The sequence below is a fragment of the Ixodes scapularis genome, unplaced genomic scaffold, assembly GCF_016920785.2.
Source record: "Ixodes scapularis isolate PalLabHiFi unplaced genomic scaffold, ASM1692078v2 PGA_scaffold2__306_contigs__length_199485367, whole genome shotgun sequence".
Classification (NCBI taxonomy): Eukaryota; Metazoa; Arthropoda; class Arachnida; order Ixodida; family Ixodidae; genus Ixodes; species Ixodes scapularis.
Genome location: NW_024609857.1, coordinates 34127380 through 34152838, shown reverse-complemented (window position 1 = coordinate 34152838; position 25459 = coordinate 34127380). Strand labels below are relative to the sequence as shown.

Below are 25459 nucleotides of genomic sequence, written 5' to 3'. Positions count from 1 at the left end.
TGACTCGCAATGGCTAGATCATGAAGGAAGAACGCCGGCCTTAACTGGAAACAAAAGGTTTTCGAAGCGTGTAATCCCCTTTTCCACTTGCCTGGACAGGAGTCGGAGCTCAAAGTAATGACCTTCAAAGACCAGATACCCGCTACTCTAAAGCCCATTCTCAAATGTCGAACTTTGAAAGTTCGATATGTTCGGATACAAACCATTCAAATTCATCGAAGGTTTGCGCGCAGTCCGCGCAGCAGTGGGCCCAAGCCACCGTGGCCCAAAGCCATACCCCCTCCCCGCTCCCCTGGGTCTGCCACTGGTTAAAATACAGTATTACAGGTTAAAATATACTACAGCCACTGGTTAAAATACAGTATTACAAAATACAGGCTGGTACTAAGGTAATTGAGAAATTCGAAAGTTTGCAAGAATACATTCCACAAGTGAGGAGGACCAAAGACCAGTTCCAGGTTCTGGGCTTCTCACCAAAAATAATGAGAGTATCAATAAGAAAACTGTAACGAAAAATCATGTACTCTCACATAACAGTGCTCAGGAATAAACAATAAAAACAAGCAGTGAAAAGGAAATTTACAGCACTTTATGACCAATCACCAACCAACAACGTACGAAAAAAAAACAAAAAAAACCTCATACCTCCCCCCCCCCCCCCCCTCCAAAAAAAAATAAAAAAATATAGAAACACATGATACGAATACTGGACGAAAATAGGAATTAAGTGTGATCCTTTTCAGGGGGAAAATGTAAATATGTAAACATCTTTACATTTACATTACAAACATATAAAACGTAAACAAAATAATCATTAAAAAATTAAAAACGATAATATAAAATAATCTCTGCTTCCAAAAAAAAATTAATAAAAGCAAACATAAAAAACGTTCAGCCTTTCCACTCTCTTGAAGAAGGAAGACCAGCGGAGCCGTCCTCGATACACTGTGTGTTTCTTCGTCGTTGTCTGTTTTTCGCGACGTTTCCTACGATGAATTCGCATCAACGCGCCCAACTATCCATTCTTCTTTGATAGCTGGAAAGGCTGGAAAGGTTGCCGCCATCTACGAGCGACGGCGGAAACCATACTGGTTGTGTGCTTGCCGCCGTCGCTTATAGATGGCGGTAGCTGTCCACGTAGGTTTGTGTCGACATACACGGACACGATCTTGGGGAACCTAGCCCTTAACAGCTCCGCTGTAAAAATGAGAAGGACAAATAGTTTAAGAACTAAAGAAACTTCTGGCCAATTACGGCCCTCATTTTATTTTAATTTTAAATTAAACCTGTGGTGCAGGCCGAGAGAAACAGTTTATTTCCTTTGTTTTTAACTCACGGGTTGAACCGCGGAACATCATATCTAGAAATTCGGTTGGTCTCGATCCAGTCACCGGCTTCTCATAATATCACCAGTTCGCTCGCCTGTGTTTTCACTCTTATCTGTCTGAAAAGATTACAAGACGCGCAGAGTGGCCAAAAGTCAAGAGACGACGGGAGTCGCGCTGTGTCATTGATTGTCACAATCTACTATTTATAAAGGTATGCCAGCTTCCTCCCATCGATAAGCATTATCGCGCATGTGTTGCAGTCCCAACACATTATCGGAGGATTCTCACTGCTCCGAGCGCAGCTCGGTATGATATTACAGATCAGATCGAAGACTGGATTCGTGTTTAAATATTCATGACGCATCGAGAAGCACACTTATTGATCCCTCGAAACCCTAAACCCGAGCTTGGCATGGTCATCAATTTAGAATTTGAGATATTTACAAACATAAACACGCTGCTTATAACCCCGCGCCGGAGCGCTTGAGCAATACCGACCTTGAGCAACTGCAAAACTAGGCAGTTCGAGCGCGCTCCCGCACTCTACCAATTTTTTCGCAAGGGGCGCTCGGGCCTTGCAACACTTGCAACACGTGAGTCGGAGCAAAAAATACTACAAAATACAGGCGGCTTTGGTCGGAGCGATTGCGTCAGTCTCACTGTCATCGACACGTCGGAGGTCCGTAAATGGCGGCGCACATTGGCGCGGACGCGAAGGACGCCAAATCGCGGGAGCGCACCGCAATGCAAGAGGACACTGGTTCGAACGCTCGCTGTTTCTTTGCGCAGTTCTCCGGCGTGTCCATAAAGACCAGAGTAAGACTGTTGAAGTATGGTACGAAGATCCTGTTGCTGAAATTTAACCTTGGTCAGCCAGTATCGAATCTCTACGAGGTAGATTTTCCAACGACGTGCGATGGAACTGGGGATGCCAGACTTCTTTTTCGGGTAAGATAGAACGTGCGACCCAAGGAGTCGGCGATGCTTTAGTTTTAATACATAGTCGTCCGTAAACATATATGTAAACACACCACAAGCATATTTCTCAACAAAATTTGCCGGTAGCTGTCTCATTTGCTGGCTGCGGTCACGTGGCTACTGCTAGCATATTTTTAATAATAATAATAATAATAATTATACTTTATTTGCATATATTTTAGGAGATCCAGGCCTGCAAGGGCCGCAGAAGGCAGAGTGCCCATACCAAAAGGCCTGCGGGCCCAGCCTGAAGTGACATTGGGTGACATTTGAAGTGACATTGGGCCGGCTGCAAACAAAACAAATATGAAAAAAAAAAAAAAAAAAAGCTAGCTGCTTTGCTTATTTGTTTTGCAGCCTAGACTCTAGACCAACGGTTCTCCGCGAGCCCCCAGGGTTCCTCGAGGGCGTTCACACCCCCCCCCCCCCCCCCCCAAAAAAAAAAAAAAATAAATAAATAAAAAAAGATAAAAGCTTTTCTATTTTATTCCGGAATTGACCTTTGATACAGAATGTATTGGGGGTCCCCGAACGGCCTCCGAGTTCGCCAGGTGGTCCACGACGGCCAAAAGTTTGTGAACTGCTGCCCTTGACAGTGTGGTGCAACTAGCTGATTGTTTTACAAGGGTGTGTAAATAGGAACCAATTCCGTGCGTGGGTCCTAAAAATGACGCATGTGACACTGACTGCTGCTCCGTAGAAACTTAGCTAGGGTGACCATATTCCTCAAGGTAGAAAATAGGACATCCCAAGCCGGGGGGGGGGGTCGGGGTCGGGGTTGGGGTCGGGGTCATGGTCATGTCCGACTCACGGTTCAGTTGCACGCACTCATTTGGAAGGTCCTGCTTCGGGTCCTTTGTTGGTGTGAGCGTATTTTGACTGACGACTATTGAAGTTTCCTAAGCGGGACATTATCCTGCAAGACTCGGCTGTAAAAGTCTATGCACATATATATATAAAAAAAAAAAAAAGTCGTGTCCCGAAAACAGGACATGATTCTTTATTGGGACAAAAAGACGGGATGGCAGAAGCGAACCTCAAAAACAGGACTGTCCCGGCCAAAGCGGGACGTCTTGTCACCCTAAACTTAGCGGGCATGAACACGAGAGACAGGTACTGTGATAGCAAAAGCAAATCAGAGGACACCTAAAGCCTGTAACATTCAACGCAGGTAACAAAACCTAGCCACTCACCACATCTCTTTTGCCTTGTAAACCAGGCGAAGCGGCAGCATATGCAAAGAGTGGCAGCGTGTGCAATTGCGGTTACAACAATTTTGTAATAAAGCGATAAAAGGTATGCGAATGCATGCGCTCACCGTCGATTACAGATGTGCTGCTGCACTCCTCTCTTCAGCAATGCCAGCGTTTGGCACTTAATTGTCCCATACGTAGCCAGCCAATGAGAGGACAATGCCGTTTGTTTTTTTCTCCGAGCTCCTATGCCGGCTGCCAGCAATATATTCACCCCCGAAAAAGAAGAGGTAGCGATGTCATTGACTTGTCCTAAGGCCGTGGGCGGGGCTCGGGCCGCCGCCATGCTGTGAGTGCTTGGCGGTTCTGACGAGGCTTGGTGCAAGCTGAGATTATATTGAAGTTTCTCCGAGTAGAGGGTTGATCGCGGCAAACACAATCTGTTTGGCAGCCTAGCTTTCCGTCTGTTTTAATTAGCTAGGCTTCCAAACAGAAAACGGCCGGCAAAGCTAAGCTGCCAAACAGATTGCGCTTCGCGTGGTCATCCCTTGCTCTATTCGGGGAAACCTTAATATAATCTCAGGCTCGAGCTTGCACTAAGCCTCGTTGGAACTGACAAGTGCTCGCAGCATGCAGGCGGCCCAAGCCCCGCCTGCAAAGGAGGCTTCACTTTTTGAACAAACCAATGTCATCAATAAAAAAAGAAACAGACTACGCAGGAGTTTTAGTTACAACCTACAAACATGCACTAATGATTCACTTTAAATAAAAGTTGTATGGAACGGCGTTCCAAGGAACAACATTCCTGTATCGCGTTCGTTTTAGGAGGAACGGAGGAACGCCGCCATTCCATCTTACAACAGTGCAAGGAGAAGTAGTTTCATTGTCTAGGAAATGTAGAGAGGAACGGCGTTACTCTTTTGCCTATTTATCTGCAATTTTACCAGAATTTAGTAGGTATTCAGGCTTTTTATCATCAACTGTTTTAACCTCCGATAGGCAAGCTAGGCTGGTAAACAGATTGCACATCAAGAGATAGTATCTAACTATGAACTGTGACAAATGTGATTGTGGCGACAAGACACATAGATCAATCTGGATATTTTCACTTGCTTGCTTCATTTTATCTATGGATTATCCAGCACAACATTTCAATAAAATATGCAAATGTAACATTACTGTAACAACGCAGTCCAATCTTAAAAACGTAGTGGGAATGTGTTCCTTTCGAAACACTGCAACTTTCACTGGGAACTTGTTCCAAGATTGAGAAGGAACAAGGAACAGGCTTTCTTTCCTGTTTTGAAGAAATGTGTGCAACACTGCTATAAATCCAAAAATCATTCTAAATTCCTTGCAACAATTGTCTCCCCTTAACACGTGCCAAACCTTGTTTCTGAAACGTGTTGCACCGCATCCAGATTTGTTCTGGGTAAGTGTAAATAACCAACTAAGTGAATTGACAGTGCAATTTTCGGACACTGGACAACTGGATGTCCTTAGAGAACCCTGAAACAGATATTCACTTGTGCGGCATGGATGGATCACAGATGAATAGACGGGCACAGATGGAGGAGCTATATGCAGTGACCGCAGCAATGATGTTGTACGTGCTTCCACATTAGCACGTGCGCCTACCTGCTTGCATTGTCTGACCTGTTGTTGCTTAATCCAGCCAACTTGTTGAGAATTCCTCGAATGTGGCAGCATGATTTTTTGTGGTTCTCGTATGGCATAGGTAATTGAATCACACGGTTCAAGAGGATCCACAGTTGGGTCTCAGACCAGGACAAGGGCAATCAAGGACAGAAACGGTGCTTTGAAGCCTTTCAGTTCTAGAAAACAGATCGACTGCACTTGTTTCATTTAATAAAGGTGTTAATCAAGCTCTCTGTTTTGCTCTTGTGTTTTTGGACCCTTCTTCACTTGATGACGAGCATAATCCTAGAAAATGTTTGTTGTGCCATCGGTGAAACCATGCAGGGCATTCTTGACTGCAAGTCGGGCATCAAAGAGGTTTATGCCGTGGACCAGCTTATCCTGGTTGTTACTCAGGGTGGCCTCTACACTGTGCCATTGGATGTCGGAAGGTAAGCTTACTGCCTGAGGGCACACTCGCATCCCCGTCAAATGTAGATTGTTTCCAACGAATTTACACACCTGTCGGGAGATTGCGCCACACGTCACCACCTTTGCTAATTCGGTCGTCAATGAACCCACCCGCTGCTGACTCTGGCAATATCCTTCCGGTCTCATTTATCTCAAAAAGAAAGCTATGCCTTAAAATTTTACCAGCTAAGATCCACCACCTCAATGCAGATTCAGTGAAGGTTTGAGCTTTCTATGAGCAGGTGCCGATTTTCTGGCTTCTAGAGTGCAGAGATTAATAGTGGACACCCTATACATGTTCCACTAAGGCCTAGAAATAGGCTCTATAAGTATGGGTGCGCTGGTAGTGTAAAGGGTGATGAATTGCGTAGAAGTGCAGTCGGGAACAGTCAAGGTAAGTTAGGTATGTTAGAAATTTGATCATCAGATTCTGCGTCACCATGAACTTCTTGATACTGACTTTAACTTTCTTCACCAAGGGTGAAAAAACCCATGCTACTCGTGGAAGTGTGCATACATAGCAGCGTCCACTCGAGGTTTCAGTTGGCCATCAAAACATTCCTCGTGCAGTTGTGGCACCAGGTCTTGCTGCTCTAATTTCAGCTGCAGTCGTCGAGACGCTTCAAATCGCTGTACCTTTGTGGGGAGGATTGCCAACATAAACAACAAATGAACCAATCGTAAAGGCTGGGTTGAGATGGATGGTGGCTTAAATCGTATGAAGCTACCAATAATTTTAATCTTCAAGAAGATACTTGCACCCAAAATAGCCTACTTTTGTCACCTTTCCTTACCTTTATTTTTTTTTTCTCCTAATTACTGGCAAAGCAGGTTTCTGTGCTATCTATGGTCTTTGCCAAGTTTCTGTCAGATGCTTGATGACAGGCTGGCTGCCTGTTTTGCTGGAATTTTCTTGTGTATTTTCAATACATTTTGTCGTGCGGGAAAAACTTAAGTGCTAACATATCGCCGCATGACTGCTCCTCTTTCTGTATTTTTTATTTGTCGGCCCAAAATAGTAGAGAGAGCTTGTGTATTTCTGTCCTGGCACAAGGACAATACTCACATGTAGTAGACACGCTCGTAACGCCGAGCACAGACTCGTCTGACTGCGAGGAACAGCTGGATCTTAATATTTCTTGTCCTTTGGAGGTTAGCCCAATCTAACGGCAAGAATGCATACCCTTCAGTTTTGTTTATATAGCACTCTCCACTAATTATGCTCTAAGAGAACTGTTGCATCTTTGTTAATCTAAAGGTAACAACTAATCTTTGTGCTCCATCATAGTATAGCTGTTGCTACTGCATACTTGTTGGAACAGTGCCTAAAAATTCCCTACAATAGCAGAGGCAATGACAATAATTTTCGTTACTAAGTCAGGGTGCAATCTCAAATGTTTAAAAACACACATTGTAAAACGTTTTAAGAATACTGTTTTTATGCTTGTGTAATCCAGCACATAGTTATGCAAGCAGAGGGCTGACCTGCTCTGTAGAGGTGCCTTTCCCTATGTACACAACTGTACTGCCGGAAAGCAGTGAGTAAGGAGGGTGGGAGTCATGAAACAGGATAATGCAGCCAGAAGTGGCTCCGGCGAATGAAATGCACACTGCTTCTTTAATCTTGGGAACCATGTAAGCAAAATAGTTCGCATTAACTGGAAACAGTTGTTTCTTGTCTCTGAAGAAATTTAAAATTTTAAACATTAAATCCTAAATTACATTTATATTTTTAATGCGAAGAACTGAGGCACTGGGCAGCACCTAAGACGGAAGAAGATACTCCTCCGGAGAGCTTTTTCATTCTCGCTTTGGACCCTTACAACGACCACGAAAGGCCAGTGTTTTTGCAGTGCGCTCCGTGCATCAAACTCGTTGAACATTCCTGCAGTGAATCCTGGTCTGGCTGCTTGATCCCCAACGTGCGTGCTGTGTGCCCAAATCCTTCGGGTGGCTTTGTGGCCGCCGTTGAGGGAGGACCCTTGTCTTGGGACTTGCGTCTCAACGGTGAAAGCCCCGCGCTCTGCCGCGTGGCATGCAGCCGGCAGATGTACACCGGAACGGGTGCCTCGGACAGTGGCCCGGTGCTCCGCTGCGTGAGCGTGCACAGGGAAAGCCAGCAGATCAAAGGTGGTTTCCGGCGAGACTCGTTTGGGGCCCTCTTTGGGGGCAGCACGGAGTCCCCCGTGCTGCTGGCAGGTCTCCCCGACGGCCGGGTGCTTTGGACCCCTGTGCGCCAACGTTGCCATGGTGGGGCGCACCTGCTTTGTGATTTGGGCCAGCCGGTGGCGGCCATTGGAAGCTGGTGTCCTGACAACGCCGGTGGGTGTTGTCTGCTTTAGCTGGCTTTTCTTCATGTAGATGTAGGCACTCTATCAATGACGTGTGTCTTGAGACAAGCAGGCTACAGAAAGAAAAGTGAATTGAATTTGGGGTTTTATGGTGCAGCAGCAACATAGGGAAAGAAGAGTGATGAAGCAGGTCTAGTTCGGTGTGAGACATGGTAGCCGTCACTATAGAATGTGTGGCGGAAGCCTGGAATGCACAGCGAAACCACTGCAAACTGGTGATGCACCTGATGTCTCTTCAACTTAGGGGCATTTTTTCAGGAAAGGGAGATACAGTGCAATCCACTGAAGCAGCACGGATTTTGATAAAGCATTGGCCAATGGCTGGCGATGGTCTTTCGGCAAATGGCCAAAGAGTGGCCATTCACCGGCCAGTGCTTGGCCGATGGCTGATGGCCAGTGGCCATTGGCCAGAGAAAGGCCAGTCATCGGCCAGTGGCTGGCCACTGTCTGGCCACTGACCAAACAACCATTGCCAGCCATTGGCCAATGATTGGCCATCTCTGTGCTGCTTAGGCACTTACAACGATGCCACATATAACAATGTACTGCTTTTAACAATGAGTTTCTAAAGTTTCTAGACTAGAAACAATCAGTTTCTAGTCCAGATGCCATGAGAATCGGTTATAAGAATTGAATTCGGGGGGATTGGTAGCCAAGTGGGCTAGCGCACACCAGCTCCGAGCACGTGGAGCGAAAGCTCGCGCTGCAGAACCCAGGGATCCTGGGTTCAATTCCCATCGCTGCCTGTTTCGATCCGGATGAGCATCGTACCAGCGTGCGGTCGTGTATCACTATTGTGTGGTGCATGTTAAAGACCCCAGGCTAGCGGTTGTACTGCACTGGCTAAATTGCTCATCTGCAGCGAGTGACTCGTCGATATGTTGAAATGGCTGACCAGCTACTCGCTGTATAAACATCTACACAACCCCCAATTAAGAAACGATTGAATTTTTAGGTTTTCTCATTATCGTTATAAGTGGATTGCATTCTATCCAGCCATTCCAGCGCTCACTGAGCCTTTCCAAGGTGGGAACTTCTAAATGCACTATCTCGCAGGAATAAAAACCCACAAAGATAGTGTGTGGCTAGAGGGGCTGTTGGCGGCAGCACCGTGTATGCTTTAGACAGCCTTGGATTGTTTGGAGGAGAGGAGGAAATGTGCTTGCCCAGAATACTTCACTTCGTTTTGGCTTCATTGGTGCATTGTTCATTCTCTCCAGATTAACACGGAATTTTCCAAAGAGGTGCTGACACTACCCACCTCTCTCGCCATGATCATCTCCGGTGACCTTTTATATTGTTGGTAGGGCGTGCGGACCAGTTTTCATTTGCCTTTTCCTGGTCTTTGAGACGCCATGCTCACAGATATAGGGCATCACTTTCTGGGCCTACTTAACTATTTCATATCATTATGTCTAAAGTTAGGTTCGATTCTCAATAGGACTGGGAGGTGGGACGGAGGATTCTGAGCCTTCCACAGCCCCATTGCTATGCCTCTGCCTTCCGATGAATTTCATCTATGCACTGATATTTTCGGGCGAATAGTAGGATGCACTTTACTTCAGACGTGGTGTTTACATTTGCCGTTTTGGATCTTGGTCTCTCAGGAGCTGAACTTGTACTGGTTGGCCGCTCTGGGCTGATTTTAGCGAGGCACGGCCAACGGTGGCTGCGGGCATGGACTCCGCAGGGTCTCGAGGCAGCAGAGGAATTCTGCATAGATAGTTTGGTCATCCAGTGGCTCTATGGGTCTGTGCCTTGGCAAGCAAAGCTAAAGCTAGCCACCACAGAGCCTCCACAGCTGCTGCTCGACTGCGGTCCCTTGCCGGTAGGAGAGGCTGTGTCGGCTCAGCTGACAACAAACTCAGGTGGGTTGAAACGCTCGCCAACATGTTTGGCCTTACAATCTTTGGAGGCTTAGTAACATGCAGAAAAGACGGGGCTCAAACGAGGCAGATGTGCACCTGACCATTTATTGAGCCCAAAAATTTGAGTTCCGAATGCCTGTTGCTGGGAGTTCCTGTTCATAGATTCTTAGTTAATACCACTCCATTTCTCAGCAGGCCATAATTTATCCTGTTGCAAACTATGCCAATTTCATTCACACAAGCCAGGTCTTCAACAGAAACAAAGTAGCCCACAAATATTTGGTGTTCCAGTCGATTTATTTATTGGTATCAATGCTTTCCAGATATTGATTTTAGCCGAACGGCGTGCTAAAAAAATGTTGAGAGTGATCTTCATTTCTTAGCATTTCTTTGAATATGGCTCTTTGGAGCTCTTTCGCCAAGTAATTTGATTAAGTTGAGCTATCAAATGCTCATGGATTACTGCAACCAATCTAGCTTCCCTCCAAGGTAATTTCTCTGTAATAAAATGAAACAGAAGGCAAGGTAGGTAGGAAACGCAGGTTTAAATAAGATTTTGCCGCAATATTTACAAACTTGTATGATCTAAAGATAAAGTGTATCTCGCAAAATATTTGCTCTCATGCAACTTCAAACTAGAAGGGTTACGAGTTGCGTCCCGCGTATTTCATTGGCCTTTGTCGCTATCTGCTGTGTGCAAATGTTAGCAGCCATTGAATCGTGCGCATCAAAGAACTTCCGAGGATGCGGCTTGTTTGTCCCAGTGCTGTAAAGTGTTTTGACCCCGCGAATACACGCGAGTAATTGAGGAGGCAAATTTTTGTTCTCAGCCGGGGGAATTAAATGTGCTACCAATATTTGGTCACCACGAAACCTACTTTTAAAGCTATTGGTCACCTTGAAGGCCTCGCAGCTTCCCATGCAACTTCTGGCTTGCTGCTGCTGGATCGTGGTGGAGGTCTGCGGCTGCTCCGTTCGCCGCCCAGACCGACGTTGTGCACAAAGACCCTCGACCTGGGGCCTCTGGCCGAGGCCAGAAGCGCCCTGGCAAGGTCGCAGGCCAGGCTGGCTCAGTTGCGTCGAATGCGGGACCAAGGCAAGTGTTTGTTCGCGTGACACAACGATGAACATTGGTGAACATATGCACATTCAGTGTATCAGTAAACGGAGACTTTCTCACGGAATTTCACAAGCTGCCTTTGGTGCATGTGAAACATTGTTACCCTTGGTTATAGCTGTAACTGCTATTATTAAGTCAAAGGCCATAATAATACCGATAGATACAGCAGGTGTGACCCTGAAGGTCTGCCAATACAGCAAGTCATGTGTTTGACACTGCAACAGGTGGTGGCGCCGTCTATCAGATGGAGTATATGCAAACGCTTCGCTTTTTGAGGAAAAAAAAATAGCAGTCTCGTGTTAATTCACGGTACAGTAGCAACGACGGCTGCAGGCCTGTGACACGTCTCGGCGAAATCGTTGGGCATGGGCGTGGTGTTCACACACCGTGTGGTTTTGATGGCGAAGTCTCTTGACTCTGTTCTCATGAGCATGCACCTCACTGTTCTGCCTGCGACAAATGGTGAGACGAGTCGGCATCGCCGCAGGCGGATCTTTCAGCGTCTCGTTTGCCATTTGGTGTGGTTCACAAATCCACTAACGATGACACAAAGCGCCTACTGTTCTCATCATGTTAGTTCCAGTAATGCTCTCTGTTCTAGTCTCAAGCCAGAATTGAGGCATTAGCAATGTCATGATGCCTTTTTTTGCCCGTCTTGTTCATAGTGTGTACAGATCCAGCCGTCACGGTAACGAGACGGCTGCCCGAGGGTCTTCTTGTGGCAGAGTTTCCATCCTTGAGCGGTGTGGTACCTGGCTGGTGGCACTGTGCCAGCTTTGAGCAGGGTGGCCGTACTCTCTGCTGTTGCACCATTCCTGGTTCCGCTGCTGGTAAGAACACGCCAGTCGGCAACTAGCCCTTCTTTTGCATCCTGTGGACATTGAAAAGCACAAATGCAAGAAATTTGACGAAAGTAATACAAAAAGAAAAAGACACTTTGGAAGAAGGGCGAGACACACACATACCATATTTATTTGAATGTAACGCGATCACAATTGTAACGCGAGTAATGACTTTTCACAGCGCCAAACAAAAAAACAAAAATATTAATGTAACGCGAGTAAAGTGAGGGAAAAACTTTAGTAGCTTCACTTTGTTATCCGATGGTAGCTTCTGCCTTATCAACGTTGTTTGCCGGAGGGAGAATCCATTCCTTCGCATGAACTTTTGCACCCATCCACGTAAAGCCTTGAAATTCTCGTGAGGTATCCCCATATCTTGAGCTATGTCTCAGGCATTTCATTGTATCAGCTCGATGCTGACCCCCAAGAGGCAGCTTCGCTGCTCAATTACAAACTCCGCCACTTTTTTTTCGAGTTCTGTGTGACGGCCACATCGAGGTTCGCGGAAGCCTTTTCGGTCGGGTTTACATTTGTAGAGCGCTTCACGCTGGAGCCTCCATCCACGGATAGTCGATTCTGTCACATCTAGCGGTTGAGCCGCGGCAGAGTTTCCAATTTCCTCATCCATCAGAATTGCGCTTTTTTTATAGCGGGCATCATACTGAGCTCGTCGCGTTGCCATTTGCTCAAGTTCAGAGTCTTTGAAGCACAAAATAGCAGCCCGCGAAACACGGGCACATGGGTGCAATGAGTCGCAAACAAGAATAGGATTGGATTGGATGTTGCCAGCATGTATATGTTCCCCGCACAAGATTGAACGATCGCGAGATTTGTCGTAGCCATTTTATAGAGCCTGTGCCGCGACACCGCCACGGCAAATTTTGAGGCGGTTCGGTTATGACTCGAACCCCCTAAATTAGGCGAGGGGAAATTTTGAAAAAAAACTCTCGTTACAATTGAGTAAATATGGTATGGCACAGGACAGACCTCTAAATGGAGTCGAAAGGTTTTAGAAACTTGACATGTTTTAACTTAAAGGGGCACTGACAGGATATTTATGCTCACCAAGGTTTTGATTTGAATATGACCTATAAGAGTCCAACTACCCAGAACATGATTTGTGGCTCGAAATTGGTTTTCTTTCTGCCCTAAAAGAGCCGGTCAAGAATTGGCCAGTTTCAGTCGCACTCACTCACTTTTTTATGGTCACGTGTCATTCGAACTATATATGTACCGATTACATTCAATGTCAAAAGTCATCAAAGGCATGCGTTCAATATTAAAAATGGAAAAGATTATGAACCTCATTTTTGTGGCTTCCAAAAAACTGCAAATACATTGATTGAAAAAAAGAATGTTGCACAGATCACAGGAAATACATGTAAACGTCATTTTCAATATGGCAACATACCGTGGGCTGAACGACGCAATGACGGCGTACGGTGGACCAACGTTGCGATGGATGTGAGGCTGTTACTTCGGAACTGTGGTTCATAGTGCCGGCCAATCAATCTTCAAGCACAGAACATTGAACGGAAGGGATATAGGTGTGAAACAATTGCACAACAAACGGTGCACGCAAATTCGTTGTCGTCGTCTGCTTTATACGCTGAAGAAGAGGAGAAAAAAAAAAGTGGTCGGGTGTAGCCACCAGTGTTGCGGAATGGGCAGCCCCATTCCATTCCAATTCCATTCTGGGGAATTAGAATTTTCGATAATTCAATTCCTTTCAACTCCTAGGAATGGGAACACTGGGCCCATTCCCACTCCCGGAGTGGCTGAATCGTTGCATTCCATTCCTCTAATTCCTAAATGTAAAAATTGGCACTTGACAGCTGCATTGCGTTGCAGGGTTGGGCAGAAATACTCAAAAATGTATTTGGAAATACAAATAATAAGATAGATGAAAAAAAGTAGCTAAAATACTGATACTCAAGTCTCAAATATATCTGTAAAAATGTATCCCGATACGTATCGAAAATGCATTTTAAAAAGAGGCCAAAAGTCTTTGGAAATACAAATACAGGAACTTTTTAGGGAGGGCAGAAATATAAATAATGAGAATGCAATACATTTTACAAATTTCTTTGAGACGCCAACTGTGATGAGGCTTTAAGTTTGAATTGGAAGTTTTTTTGTTTTTTTTTGTCCCCAAAATTGCCTTTCCGCAGGCTTGGCACTTCGCCTTGAAGGTAGTGGTTCCGGACGAAGGGGAGTCTTCATTGGGTTCAAAAAAACGTTCCATCAAGGAATGACCGAGGTCCCTTCCTTGGCATCCTGTTTGTCTGACCAGTGATGCGAAAAGACTTCTACCTCTAAATAAATTCCATCAAAACATCACCCCTTCCCTGTCCAATAGGGCCGCTCCTGTCAAGACTGATCACATGACGTCACGATCTGCAGGTGTTGCCTTGAACATGAAACTTCACCCACGCTGCTGTATGAAAGGACAATACATACTTTCGTTGTAGCTTGTAGGTGACCTCGTTGCATTTGGAATTTTCGAGAATAGTGGACCACCTGAAGCACTCTGGAGCAAATGTCTTATCTTCTGTTACGGTTGAAAAATCGATACGGTGGCATCCCTGTTGTGACGGTCCAACCTGCCTACCCTTCGCCTCCAACGCATGAATGGCAGTCCTCAAGTTTCGCCTAGCATCATCCAAACAGAGACCTCGTGGATTGCGACCTGAGATGGCCGGCACAGGAGTGAGCTCTCCGAGAAACAGCGCGCTCAAGATGAGTCGCAGGTGTACAAAGTCTGGGTCCGCACAGCGAGGCCACGTCTGGCCTCCTTTCCGGGTATCGGATCACCAGAGCAGCGGATTACGCTCGCGTCGACTGATGACATACCCTTGAGCCGTGCAATATCACAGGCGCAGACGCATTCGGACATGTGTTGAACTTTGCTGGTGAAAGGCGCCACCGCCTCCCCCCTCTTCCCCCCTTTGTTCTTTGCTTTCACGCTTGTTTTTTTTAATTGCATTTTCTTTTGCGTGTAAGTCTGTTAGGGCTCCCTGCAGGATTGCAGTTTCCCACTCATTTTTTTCTGAACAACTGACTCGCTGACTAGCTCAGTATAACTAAACGTAAGAAAAAAAATATATAAAGCACCGGTCCCATTTCATTCCCATTCCATTCCGGGCAAAAAGCATCTAATTCCATTCCCATTCCATCCTCCTCAACGTTGCCGTCATTCCATTCCCATTCCATTCCGGGGTCGCAAAAATGCAGAATGATTCCGGAATCATTCCAACTCCGGAGTGGCAACTCCGCAACACTGGTAGCCACGTGACTTCCAGCCATGAGCTTCCGTGCTCTTATTTCGGTTTCAAGCAGTTTAGTTTTTTGGCTTTATTATATATGTCGCTATGCAGAAAAATATTGATTGGGTAGTCTCCTAACACCATATTAAATCGACTGGCAAAAACAACAAAAAAAACATTTTTGGGGGGGTGTCAGTGTCCTTTTAAGGTAGTGCAAACAAAATAAATTTCGAGCCAGTGATTGTTGGTCCTTCCGAGTTGAATCCCTTCTTTAACCAGTCCTTGCGGATGCGATGCCGTTTCTCAGATTTTCAATTTTCTCACCCAAACGTTGGACTTTGCACTGTTGAGGAGCTTGAGCTTGCCAGCATGACTTTTAGCTCAAGCCTTTGATGTGCGCTGTGCTGTAGTAAAGCGGCGGTTGACCTATGAGGAGATGATCGCAAGCCATAGTATTTATCTGAACTCTTCGGACAAAACATTTCCAAGGGCACCGATCAACCTATCAGATTTGGTGCCATACTCAAAAGTGTCGGTTTGCAAAATTGAGCGGGCTGCCTGCTCGACTCCACTTTCCCAATTTGGGAATAAAGTCCAAGGTTCCCCATTCCCTGCCGTATTTCATTCGGCTGGTCTGCTCGGTACAAACAGCCCCTTATCTCCTTCAGGACAGGGGTCTGTGGTTGTCCCAGATTCTGGCAGGGCCTGCACCCTTACCCGTCTGGCTCTGCTGCTTTCCCCCGAGACCCCATCAGGAAAGCCCCTGGCGGCTGTGCTGCGACCAAGCCTGCTCCCTGCGATGGCACCGCCAAATGCCACACCGTGTAAAGCAGCACTGCTCAGCATGGCCAGTACCTGGGTTCCCGGGAATGCCGGCGGTGAGGCACCCTTGCCAAGAGTGTTTGTTAATGCCCTCGTTTATAGTGCCTACCTAACTTTCTTTTTTTCCTTAATTTTTAGGGGTAACTCCACCCAGTTGATGAGTTTGGGATCGGATATGATTCCGTCGTGAGCCGCGCCTATAACCTGCCCTGCCCCTACCCCCCCCCCCCCCCACTACACACACACACACAATTTATTTCTGCAAGAATGAAAGCTTTCTTTCGTACAAGATTGAGCAATAAACAGACGTGCAGTCTTGCGGCTTGCTATGAGCGAAGGGGAGAGCCCCAGCCCGAGAGAGGAAGATTCCAGAAAAAGCAAATCGGAAATGTGGCAACACAATAATCAAGAACTGATGCACATAAAGGAACTGAAGAACAGTTGAAGAGCCGGTGATTAGGGTTCCAGGTTTTCGGTTGTCAGACTCCCCAACCTCCAGGGAACATGCGGGAGACTTGAACGCTGCTTCAATAACGTCCCAGTGCCGACAAGAAAGGAATATAGGGGGTCTAGGTCCCAAAGAGAAAAGGAGTCACGCGGATAGTTCATTGCAGACTGTGTTGCGGGTTAACAGAAAATAAAGCTGTAGACAGAAGTTTCTGTTCGTGAGGCTTGGGCTTCTTCTACTAATGCGAAAGCATTAACTGTCTTGTGGAGTGAGCCGACGTCATCAGCTTCGAAATCGCACCAAACAGCACATTAAATCTTTTCTCCAAGTGAAGCCAGCTCCCAGCTATGAAACCACGTGAAAAGCTGACCAACGGCAGAAAAATTCCCCGATCCCAAAGGAGCGGAGTAAAGCTGATGAATTTTCGGCTTCGGTCCTATTGGCTGGTGCGCGTTGACGAGGCTCCCATTGGCCGCTGCGTGTCAGTTTCAATGACCGGCCATCCCATGGCACTGCGTGTCCGCGAGGCAGCGGCTCCATCATTCCACGCCTAAGGTCAACGCGCGCACTCGACCGTCGACAAAAGAAGGGAGCGAAAGAGTGGCGTGCATGCTTTCGCATTCATAACTCATAAGAAGTGCTTACGTGTACCTCGAGCCTTTCGAGGACAGCTCCACTTCAGGGTTTATTGTCGACGTGTGCGAACAAAAGTGTCGCTTTGGTCGGCCTGCCACGATTGGCCGAATGCTGACTACAGCGTCAGCAAAGGATTTCTCATCAACGGAAATAAGAGGGAAGTAAGAATTAAAATTTTGGCAGTGTTGACAGTGTTGCTTTGAGAGCGCACCGACTTCAAGCTTCCGCTGTGCTAATCACAAACACCATCAAACTTGTTTTTGACGTCATGAGAGGGAACCATAGGAGGGCACCACCAAAACATCTCGCTGCTAATACTCCCCGGGTAATGAAGTTTCGTTCGACAAGTTGCACCATCTTAGGTGTGATTTTTACAACTCCGAGACGGCCCGCAGCCACAGTCATTGGACCCGATCTTGAGCTCGCGCCCAATCGTTGGGTGGTTAGACCTTCCCACTGTTGCTCATTACAACCAACAGACGTACCGACTAGCAGCCGAACGAGGCACCTCTTGTCCACTGCTTTAGGGCCATTGGTATATACCAGAAACGCGGAATCCTACACATACAAGAAATTCTAGGTCATCACAGGGCCCCAGTTAATGCCTGGTACGTGGCATTAACTGGGGCTCTATACATAGTACTATTGCAGACATGCGCCGAAGCAGTCTTTCACGCTTCTTTGGCGTACCCGCCAGTTTTTGAGAGCTGTGGTCCAAACTGGCAATGGAATGCAAAGTTGAGGTCTAGTATTTCGGGGACTACTTGACAGTTTGAAAGATAATAAGAGCTTGTGGGGACTGCAGACGCAGAAAGAGGCCGGATTGAGTGCCTCGGCTTATATTGTGTGCAAGTAGTCCACCTTCTTTCACACTGATAATTAATTTCCCGGCTTCGAGCACTACCAGCAGGGCAGTTTGAGAAGAGACCCTTTAGAAAGGTCATTGAAGCCTGCTCGTGTTTTGACGGTAGACTTTCCTGAGCGGCAATCTCGGCCGCATGATTGGAGCACTCCAACACGCAGATGCAGGGTCTGGGCAGCGACTGGCATCTCGACTGGACCTAGGGCCTTGGCCTGCAGTCCTGCTGCCAGCAGGGTCCGGGGTCTGCATCCTGGAACTGGAGTTGCCAGGAGCTAAATGCAAGCCAGGTGCCAGAGGACTGGCACTACTGAACTTGCTGGTAAGCCCATGCCAGAGACCCCATCACCATCCCATAAAAGTAAGGCATGTCGTGACATGCCACAAAACCGAAACATGATACCTATGCTGTGAACATCACCATCGGGAGGAAATTTTAGTAGCATGTGGCTCGGGTGTTTTGTTGTACGGTGGACAAGAATTCCTCAAAAACCTGCTCAATATGCGAGTAGAAACTGGCATCTTTATTATGGAAGTCAACCAATGGTAGAACAGGCTTTTTAGATGATCGCCTTGTTACAAGAGGCCATGAGCCTCATAAACAAGCATATAGGGAAAAGGTCACATGCTAATTAGAATTTTAAGGCGTTGGACAACACATGCTTACAGTTTCCGTTATTTTCCTCTGATGAAGCGAGGAAACTCTTTGGCCAAACCTCAATGTCCCGCACTCTTCTATAATGCCATGGCAAACGAGACAGTAGGCACGCTGCATGGCCTGGGCATTTTGCCCATACACATGTAAAGTTTCCCACAATAGGTCTCTCGCAATATGAAATACCCATTTGCCGAGGCAATTCATGCGATGGTGCGAAGCCCACTCTGGCCAGAGACACTTTATTCTAAGAGAGAATAGAACCAGGCTTCCTTTATTTTCTCGCCACCGAGCAATATGTGCCCGGCCAAAGCTAATCCAGCCTGGTCGACGGGTCTCTCGTATCGTTGAAGACTGTACAAACTGCCTCGGAGTGGCTGTAGACGCACTCGACAACGCCTCATTAATGCCGCTCTCCGCAGGACTTGGTTTGCCGCCGTGGAGGAGAGCCGCCCGAGAAAGCCAACTCCGGGTCGGGCTCTCTAGAGCGGTCGGTGCGTGTTGCCTGCGTGGACCTCGAGCGAACCCTGACAGAGTCGGGACCCCTGGAGGCCTACAGGTCCTGGCGCTCAAGCCTCGGCACCGCCCTCCCGGTGGCCTAGGACGGCAGCTCCAGGCGTTCGACAACCGTCTTCTTCAGGGGCATGTGTTCGCTCAGGGCGGCCGGGTCCGTCAGCACCGCCACCGGGAGCTGGGCCAGAGACAGGAATCGTTGTCTGAAGCGGCCGAAAGAATGTGCCTTGTGCCACACTCCGATGTCCATGTGGCTGATCGCAGTTTTGCCGATAAGAATGGATGCCCCTTACGCGCTTTGAATTGCACTGTCCAAAATGCTTTGAATTGCACTGTCCAAAATGGTGCCAAGAGTACTCCCAATCACAATTTCGTTAAATTTGTTTAACCACCAGAAGGCCGTTGCAATGGCAGACCACTGGAAGTTTACAAGAGTACCGGGTTTTATGGCATTGGCTCGGAAGTATATGAACCTCACCATCACTGGTAGAAATGGGACAGTGATTATTTGTGTGGACAGTCATTGTATAAGTGACTCATCCAGTTAGCGCTGCATTGATCCAAAGTATTAGAAAGTGTATCTCTATTAGGATATTTAATGACAGAAGCCTCGTTTAGTTTCTATACTTCACTTCGGCTAGAGTAGCCTCTTGAATCTTTCCTTGGAGCACCACTGGACCAATAATTTCTGCTCGGAATGATTTAAGAGTCTCTCGTCCTTACACTGCACATCATTTTACTATGCCTGTTAAATCTGCCTGTGCTGTTGCTTGTTTTCAGGTGCACGTGACCTCCAGCAAAATCAGGGTGTCTAGCAAAATATTATTGTGAAATTCCCTGACTTTTCCAGGTTTTCCCTGACAATTTCAAGAGAAATTCCCTTACCACTGTCGAGGCAATTAAATATATGAGACCCTTACAACACAAGGCATTGAGCATTGAGCAATGTGAGGATCATTTTGCATAGGCTTAATCCAACTGGCATATCATGAAATATTCGGGTTCGTCCAGTCCGGATTAAACGAGCGCTTTCTTGCCGTTGACATCGTCAGTGAAGAGGCCACTTTTGGAAACACAACGAAAACAGGATGCTTAACTACACATGTCAATAACCGAATGGCAGCATGGCCAAGTCATGGCCACCAGATGCATACTTTCGGATACTTTTGACTTAAAAGGATACTTCAATGAAATTTGAAATATACCCGTTGTGTTCAAAAATAAGTTGAATATGATCCACAATATCCGTAAATGACAATCGCACATTTGTATTTCGAGCCTGGTGGCTGTGTTTTTCGTTATAAATGGCCCACTCTGGCAAGCGCTAGTAGAACAGCCAGCAGAGAGTACGTGACATACGACGCAGTCGTGATGTAATTCGTCTCGGGACGAGCAAAGCTAAGGCGAGGCTGACATCAAGAGGATGGCCTAGTCGTTCCAGCCACCGAAGTGGCTGCTTTTGTAAGAGTTTTGAGCGACGGGTTAATCTTCTATAATTTTGTAGGGGGACAATAGTGACTTCTGGGACTCACAAAAGGGATTCTCGGGAAGAGGAGAGGTCCTCCTTTCTCTCTTCGTGGCCAGAAACGAGACAGTTACCGTCACTAGCTCTCAAGGTTCCTACACGGGCATTACAAACGAGGCGTGAGCGACACCCACCAGGTGCTCTTTGCTAATCGTTTAATTTATTTTAAAATTCCTTTTCGTGCCTTTTTTAAGAATATATTGGTATGTTCGATGTGATACTGCTTTTTTGAACACATATAGACCAAGAAACGAGCGTCGAAATTTCGTTGTGGTATCCCTTTAAGGCTTGGATCAGATTGGGGTCTGCGACTTTCCCATTTGTTACTAAATCTAGTAGCTCTAACTGGATCTAGCCTAGTGTCGCGCCCTCAATCCAATCCAAGGGTTGGACTGGATCTGTCGGCTGTTTCTTTTGCATCAGGTAGTACACTGTACACCGGGTGAGCAGAGCCTGCGCTCCGCTCGAAGCAGAATTTATTGCCTATTTTTCTGCCCCCAAGGTCTTAAGTCTTTGCTCAGGGCACTCGATGGCGTTTCCGGCTCATTTTCCCCGACTGGGCTCGCTTTTTGACAATTCCCCTGACAATTCCCAGATTTTTCCCGGTAATTAAAATTTCCCTGACTATACCCGGTTTCCCCGGCCCGTAGACACCCTGAAAATATACAGCAATTGCCTGCACTCTCATCGCTTCTCCTGGCCCCTTGGCTTCAAGGTCACGATCACAAAGGAGAGGAGGGTGAGACTCACGTCCAACTGGGCTGCGCTGCACTCTCGACTGGTGTACTCCCGCAGAATGTAGTTCCAGCCAGCCTGCACACGGATAAGAAAGGAGTCTTAAAACGGCTCTCAAGATCCCCGACAGCTGTTGGTTCCTGTCAGCATTGGGGAGCTGCCACGATGGAACTGTTGGAAGTATGGGGTGATCCATTTGAACGTGTTGTAGATTGGGCGAACTGCATTATAATTATTTAGATAAAGGTGATTGTTTTTCTTGGTACTGTTTAAGAGATAAGTTTATAATTGTGACCAAAGCATGCCGACCTATAGTAGTAAGCAGACTTTTAGACATTGACCTCCCAGGGCCTGTTTCGCCTTACGACGAACCACGGCAGCCAATTCAGTGCTGTGAACATATCGCGAGACAATGGGCCCCGCAAGTCTCTGCGCCCCTCCCAAGATCACCCGACACTCGCACCACGTTGGATTGGCTCCAAAGACTTGCATTGTCTGCTGTGGTTCATCGTAAGGTGAAACAGAGTATGAGATGCTCCCCTGCATCAGCCACATTTCCAGGCACATGGATGTAAAGCGGTGAAGCTTGATGCAAGAGTGCTGGTGCAAAGCAGTGAAGCTTCACCCAAAAGCTCTGGTAGGAAGCGGTAAAGCTTGACACACAGTGCGAGTGCCACGGTCGAAGCATGTGGTTGACCGTTCCGAAAGTCTGGACGACGCCATCGCAATCTCAAGTGAGTTCTAGTTAGGGTGACTAAGCACACTTAAGTGTTTGTTTCCACGGATTTTCTTCCCTTCTACGCTAAAAATTGAGCCTTCCACTTCGAGCATTAGGATTGACTCTTATTCAAATAGTGTTCATTATTTTTGGCAAGCTATGGAGTAGTTTCTTTCATATCAAGGCCTACTTGTACGTGTGAAAATCTGCAACCTGCTGAATAAAATATAACTGATTCCTGTTTTTCAATAAATTGACATGTAATAAAATTAGTAAATTTATATACCAGACACGAAAAACAAATGTGCCGAATGAAGTATATCCGATTTAAGGGACCCATAAACTGATATCGCAATACAATGCATAATTCTACAAAATGGATGCCCAGTATAAATGAGCCGAATGAAGTACAAGTGAGTCGTGTGGCCGAAGAAATAACATCCAAGTAAACCGATTTTCCCTATAGACGCTTTGCAGCAGCTGTGCATGGGCACCGCCATGACCGACATCCAATTTTTGTTTCCTCTTATTACATTTACTTCGCTTTGTGATCCTTGTCACAAACATACCTCATGGTAGAACCTTGTGTCGTTCATGCGTAGCAGGACGTTGTCAATGCGCAGGAAGTAACGCAGAAGCACAAAGAAGTTGTTCTTCATGATGCGCTGCGATGAAATAAATGAGATGCAATATTTTGAGTTTGACCATCGGAGGAGCATTTCGTGGCGTAGACACTGCAATCCGGTTGACGTTTTCCTTTCAATTAAGAGGTAAATCCTGCCTACTTTGACACTACAAGACCTGGGAATCAAGCATTTATTGTCAAATAGCCACTTTTAATCACATCCTTCATGTCCTAGCACCAGAGTTTTCGTGCTCTTGCAAGTGCACGCACAGAAATGTGTCCAGTAACCCAAGGCCTAAATGGCCGCTTCAAGTGACCTCACCATTTTGACGGAGCACTGGGCGACACCGTGGTCTGCCAATTCATCCTCGAAGAGGCAAATGTCCTGGTAGAAGACGATCTGCTCTCTCAGCTTGAGCTTGTTCATGTCTATGCGCTCCTGTGTATCGGATACCTGCGAGGACAGGGAAGGGCGGGACACTTAAAGGATGTGTGGATGGTGCTGACCGACTCCCCTAATCCATCAAAAAATGTGCTACTAGAGTGTATTGCATGCGCACAACTTTTTCTCTTTTTAGGTACTCGAAAAGGTGCCAAAAAGCTTGAGCTTTTTGGCACCTCTCAACTCCTTCAGCATCTTCCGAGTCATGTGCGTTGCGACGTGAAAGGAGGATGAGCGGGGTTCCGGTGAAGCTCTCTCTTTCTCTAGAGCCACCAGTGAGCTGCGAGAACTCACCGTTGCAGTCACGTGACCACGTGCTTGCGCAGCGCGATCAACATGGCAAGAGGAGGGAAGTGCCAACATACTTGTCCGGGTCTGGCCACTCCCGCCTAGCTCTGCCCCTGTCCCCCTCCAGCTTCTGGCGGCTACTGGTGGTAGCAGATAGAGCTGACGGTTTTGTTGACCTTGGATAGATGACGCAACTAAAACTCCATATAATAAAAATTTTGTCGAGGATACTAGGTTTTTGACGCATTTATATTTATGTTGGAACAAGATTTATAAAAAAGTTAGCTTTTATCGAGCAGGTATTTGCACAACTTGCTATCTTTTTACAAGTTTCCCTCTGACATCACGCCACATAGTTCTCGTGGGCGCCGCTCGCGGCTGCAGGTCGGGAAATATTCTAATTTTTGCCTTGCGATTACACGGCAGAGTCTCAAGATTTCGAAGGAAGGAGATCTGTTTTCTGTCCTTTGTGACAAGATAAACAATGTCAAAAGTAGAAGATGCAATTTCTTCCAACGTTAAAATCGTTGCACAGCCCCTTTAAACACGGGAACACAAAAAAGGGAAGTCCAAAAGGGTTACGAAAGCCACGATTTGTGCATGTCCTAATGCCGGTGGACACTCGTTTAGTTATGCCTCCAACATAAAAAATTTACAATTGCAATTGGTGACAGGTAAAGAATGCAGAAGCTCCACCTCCAGTGCTCGCTCATTGCCTTTCATCATTTGGCTGCGTTTGCTCACAAGACACAAAAGTGTTATCAAAAGTAGAAAGCTCACACCGGGGGCCAACCTTTTAATGCATTCTTAACCCGACGCCGAAGTACCGATTTCTCAAACTGGCATTTCGGCAACTGCATCATCGAGTGCCGGTGACAACTCCGTCTTCGCCTTACAGTGATGCCCTTGTCCTTGGCAAACAGTGTGCCCTTGTAATCTGTTGTGTACGTCCAATCGAAGGGTGCCGGTTGGTCGTCCCTCGGATAGTCTGCCAGGGGCCTGCAAAGTCAAGATCCACCAATGGTACTGCATAGCTAGGCAGCCGACGGGATCTCGAAAGAGCAGGGCGGCTTACCTCGATTCCCTCCAAGCCTGGGCAGCCGCCACTTTGGGCACATAGTTGTCACTGCTCAGACACCGCAGCGCATCCATGCAGGTGAACTCGATGCCGTAGCCGTCGGCGTGTTCAAGACGAAGGAGGTTGCTGGCAAACGTCATGTCGGGATGGGTGGGCAGCTTCAACTCTTCAACGTACCTGTATGTGATAAAATGTCTAGTTTCGCACGACTGACATTTTGTTGCTGAATCTACTATGTGCAAGCATAGCCCGTTTAATGGTGAATATGAAACATGTAAGCGAGGTATGGGTGGTTAGTATATACTACAAGGATCGGGCAAAGCAACCGGGGGATGTCAGTTAGCACTGATTCGACTGCATGATGACGTCGAATTGGCACAATCATATGTGAGGCAGCAAGTGGATTATCGCAAGCGGCTCTGTATTCCCAGTGTCGAGTGAGGAACGTGTTGTGGTTGTCCCTGGAGCGCAGCAGATTGCTCGCCTCGACAGCTCCTGCTGCGCTTACGTACCGGCAAAAGACGCAGGACTTGTTGGTCTCTCCAGTGCCATCGGACGGAGTAGCGTTGCAGACGTTCGGAGTGGGACACTGAGACTGGAGGATGTGGCTGGAGCGTCCAGTCACCTCCCAGGGGCCAAACGTGAAGTGCTCTTCCCTTCCACCGCACATGTTTCGCTTTTAGCTCGGGTTTCCAGGTGCTGATGAGATCCTCAGTTCAACCGCGTTCCATCAAGTACTACAGACGACGGTCACAAAACTTGGTACTGCACTACGCGGAACGCCTAGAGTTACGTTCTCTTGACTAAGTTTTGCCGCCCGACCGGTTGCGTATGTACTACTTGCGTTTTTGTTTGATACAAGCAGAAACCATAGGCTAAACGTATTTTTTCATATTTACTGCTACGAAAGATGCAAATGCTTTCCTCAATCCGCCCGCAAACCACGCACTCCAGATTACTCAAAATCTGCCAGATGAAAGGATTGAATAGAAATAAAAAACATAAGTAGAAGCTGCCATGTTGTTTTTTTCGCTTCAGACCATTATGTTTAGTCTATTAA

General features: G+C 46.9%; 2 protein-coding genes across 3 annotated transcripts; one reads left to right on the top strand and one right to left on the bottom strand.

Moving 5' to 3' along the window:
- Nucleotides 1–1580: 1580 nt before the first annotated feature.
- Nucleotides 1581–21511, top strand: LOC120842813. 2 transcript variants are annotated; one of them, XM_040213993.3, is made up of 9 exons: nt 1581–2276; nt 5483–5589; nt 7500–7930; nt 9567–9827; nt 10741–10923; nt 11613–11777; nt 15724–15933; nt 17985–18142; nt 18898–21511. In XM_040213993.3, exons 1-9 carry the CDS (start codon nt 2016–2018, stop codon nt 19075–19077), a joined length of 1956 nt encoding a protein of 651 aa, XP_040069927.2. In that variant the 5' UTR covers nt 1581–2015; the 3' UTR covers nt 19078–21511. The 2 variants fall into 2 exon arrangements, with proteins under 2 accessions (XP_040069927.2, XP_040069926.2); XM_040213992.3 differs by having other exon boundaries at nt 10732–10923.
- LOC8053565 (TIP41-like protein) lies at nt 18324–25435 on the bottom strand. The gene is made up of 7 exons (XM_029989958.4): nt 24912–25435; nt 24397–24576; nt 24218–24320; nt 22914–23045; nt 22536–22631; nt 21264–21326; nt 18324–19166 (listed from the first exon to the last, which is right to left on the bottom strand). Exons 1-7 carry the CDS (start codon nt 25067–25069, stop codon nt 19074–19076), a joined length of 825 nt encoding a protein of 274 aa, XP_029845818.3. The 5' UTR covers nt 25070–25435; the 3' UTR covers nt 18324–19073.
- Nucleotides 25436–25459: the final 24 nt, after the last annotated feature.

Excerpts from the sequence above, each read along its gene's own strand:
- LOC120842813 (XM_040213992.3), top strand. The coding sequence starts at position 2,016 with ATGGCGGCGCACATTGGCGCGGACGCGAAGGACGCCAAATCGCGGGAG. Across the intron at positions 5,590-7,499 it reads GTGCCATTGGATGTCGGAAG|TGAATCCTGGTCTGGCTGCT; the intron begins GTAAGCTTACTG and ends ACATTCCTGCAG. Across the intron at positions 15,934-17,984 it reads GGTTCCCGGGAATGCCGGCG|ATGCAGGGTCTGGGCAGCGA; the intron begins GTGAGGCACCCT and ends TCCAACACGCAG.
- LOC8053565 (XM_029989958.4), bottom strand. The coding sequence starts at position 25,069 with ATGTGCGGTGGAAGGGAAGAGCACTTCACGTTTGGCCCCTGGGAGGTG. Across the intron at positions 24,577-24,911 it reads AAGTCCTGCGTCTTTTGCCG|GTACGTTGAAGAGTTGAAGC; the intron begins GTACGTAAGCGC and ends TATCACATACAG. Across the intron at positions 19,167-21,263 it reads GCAGCGCAGCCCAGTTGGAC|CTCCCGGTGGCGGTGCTGAC; the intron begins GTGAGTCTCACC and ends TCTCTGGCCCAG.